Raw genomic sequence first — 1,714 nt, 5'->3', positions numbered from 1 at the left:
TGACTTAACATTAAGACATTTTTTATTGATTATGATGTAGTTGATTGATAGACTCCAATTTTCAAGTGAGGTTAAATCAATTGAAATGACTATTAATTCATGTCATAAAAATTATGCAATTTTTTAAAATAACTAATTAACCTTACCATTGATCCAAAAATTAAGTATCATTTATCTATTCATTTCAATACCACATTTATTTCAATATACTATTCCAAAAAATAATGTATCCCAACTTTAAATCACATTTAATTAATTAATCTACTTAAAGCATTTATAAAAAAATACATTTATTTTCTTAAAATTATCCTCCAAATCCTTTCTTAACTATATTTAATCAAGTGAAAAATGTAACTCGAGCCAAACTCACAAAATACTGAAAAGTAATTTTATATTCAAAATACTGAAAAGTAATTTTATATTTCATTCCTTTCAAAGTGATATTTATGAATAAGCCCTTATGTAAACTAATGCTTAACATGGACCAACACCAACAAAATCACTATACATCTTCAGTATTTTATATAAAATAATGAAGAGTAATTTTATATTTCATTCCTTTCAAAATGGTATTTATGAATAAGCCCTTATGTAAACTAATGCTTAACATGGACCAACACCAACAAAATCACTATTTTGCATTTTTCTAAAACATACAACTGGTTTTGTTTTTTCAACTTTTTGTTGTAAATAAGGATGGGCCAAGGGTCAGAATAAGGAACCAATTAAGCAAAACAATGTTTGTAGCATGATACATAAAACCATAATTATTAGAAAAAGTGTGAGAATAAGAACTATGATAAGCGAGTATAACGAATAGTCTCTCTTTCTCTTCTGCTCAAATGGTAAACAGTACTGTTCTATCCCCAACCTTTTTCTCTTCTCTATTTCTGCTTTGTATATATCAGCATACTCAGGAAACAGTTCTTTGAAAACAGGGTTCTCAGAGTTGTAATTCAAAGTTTGAAGATATTGGGTAGCTTTTGTCCGTGCATGTGCTGGTTTATAAGCTTCCCTTTGCCTTGCATTCTCAGTAATCCACTCAGAAAGCTTTACCAGAAGAACATAGACAGAGCAAGTATTTGGATCCCATGTCTGCAAATAACTGTAAACTGAAGAATCCTCCATATCTACTATTGGAGGATCCATGGGTGTGTAGACATTGATGGCTTGTGGAGGACTGTTTGGATAATCTGGAGGAAGGAGAATGTTGCCATGGAAATTGCCGGAGGTTGACAGAAATGAAGACTCGCCCAGGAGAAGAAAATGCCATTCTCTTTTATAATTTTGGAGGCGACGTACTATGAAGTTTGGTGGTGGGCATTCTCTCAGACGAACAAATTCTTCTTCCATAAGATTTTCCAGATCTGGAGTAGCCATTGTTTTGCTCATGTTGATCAAACAATGGCGTAGCCAGTTTTGGAATAATGTAAGATTAAAATACTATTGTTGGAAATTTATATGTTTTGGCTGACTCTTATCACAAACAAACGTGGCGTATGGATTAAGTAATTATACTGTTTCGTAAACGTCTGGATATTATTATAGAGTTGGTATAGCTAGATGATTGTTTAGGTTTCTAATGTGTACTATAAGGGTTTCAATTCCTATATTTTCTAAAAATCTTAGATTATTTAGATTTTGTGCTTAAATACGTTATCTAATATATAATTTAACCATTTCATGATTTAATTCATCTTATAATTATCAAATG

At 30.6% G+C, this 1,714-nt stretch overlaps 1 protein-coding gene across 1 annotated transcript; it reads right to left on the bottom strand.

Annotated features, from left to right (window-relative positions):
- Positions 1-337: 337 nt before the first annotated feature.
- Positions 338-1,380, bottom strand: LOC131041138 (ubiquitin-conjugating enzyme E2 6-like). The gene is made up of 2 exons (XM_057974117.2): positions 763-1,380; positions 338-376 (listed from the first exon to the last, which is right to left on the bottom strand). Exons 1-2 carry the CDS (start codon positions 1,378-1,380, stop codon positions 338-340), a joined length of 657 nt encoding a protein of 218 aa, XP_057830100.2.
- Between the last annotated feature and the right edge of the window lie 334 nt (positions 1,381-1,714).

This window comes from Cryptomeria japonica, chromosome 5, assembly GCF_030272615.1.
Source record: "Cryptomeria japonica chromosome 5, Sugi_1.0, whole genome shotgun sequence".
NCBI lineage: Eukaryota > Viridiplantae > Streptophyta > Pinopsida > Cupressales > Cupressaceae > Cryptomeria > Cryptomeria japonica.
The sequence above is the reverse complement of the archived record's forward strand: the minus strand, read 5'-3'. Positions and strand labels throughout refer to the sequence as shown.

Excerpts from the sequence above, each read along its gene's own strand:
- LOC131041138 (XM_057974117.2), bottom strand. The coding sequence starts at position 1,380 with ATGGCTACTCCAGATCTGGAAAATCTTATGGAAGAAGAATTTGTTCGT. Across the intron at positions 377-762 it reads CACTTTTTCTAATAATTATG|TATTTTGTGAGTTTGGCTCG; the intron begins GTTTTATGTATC and ends ATTACTTTTCAG.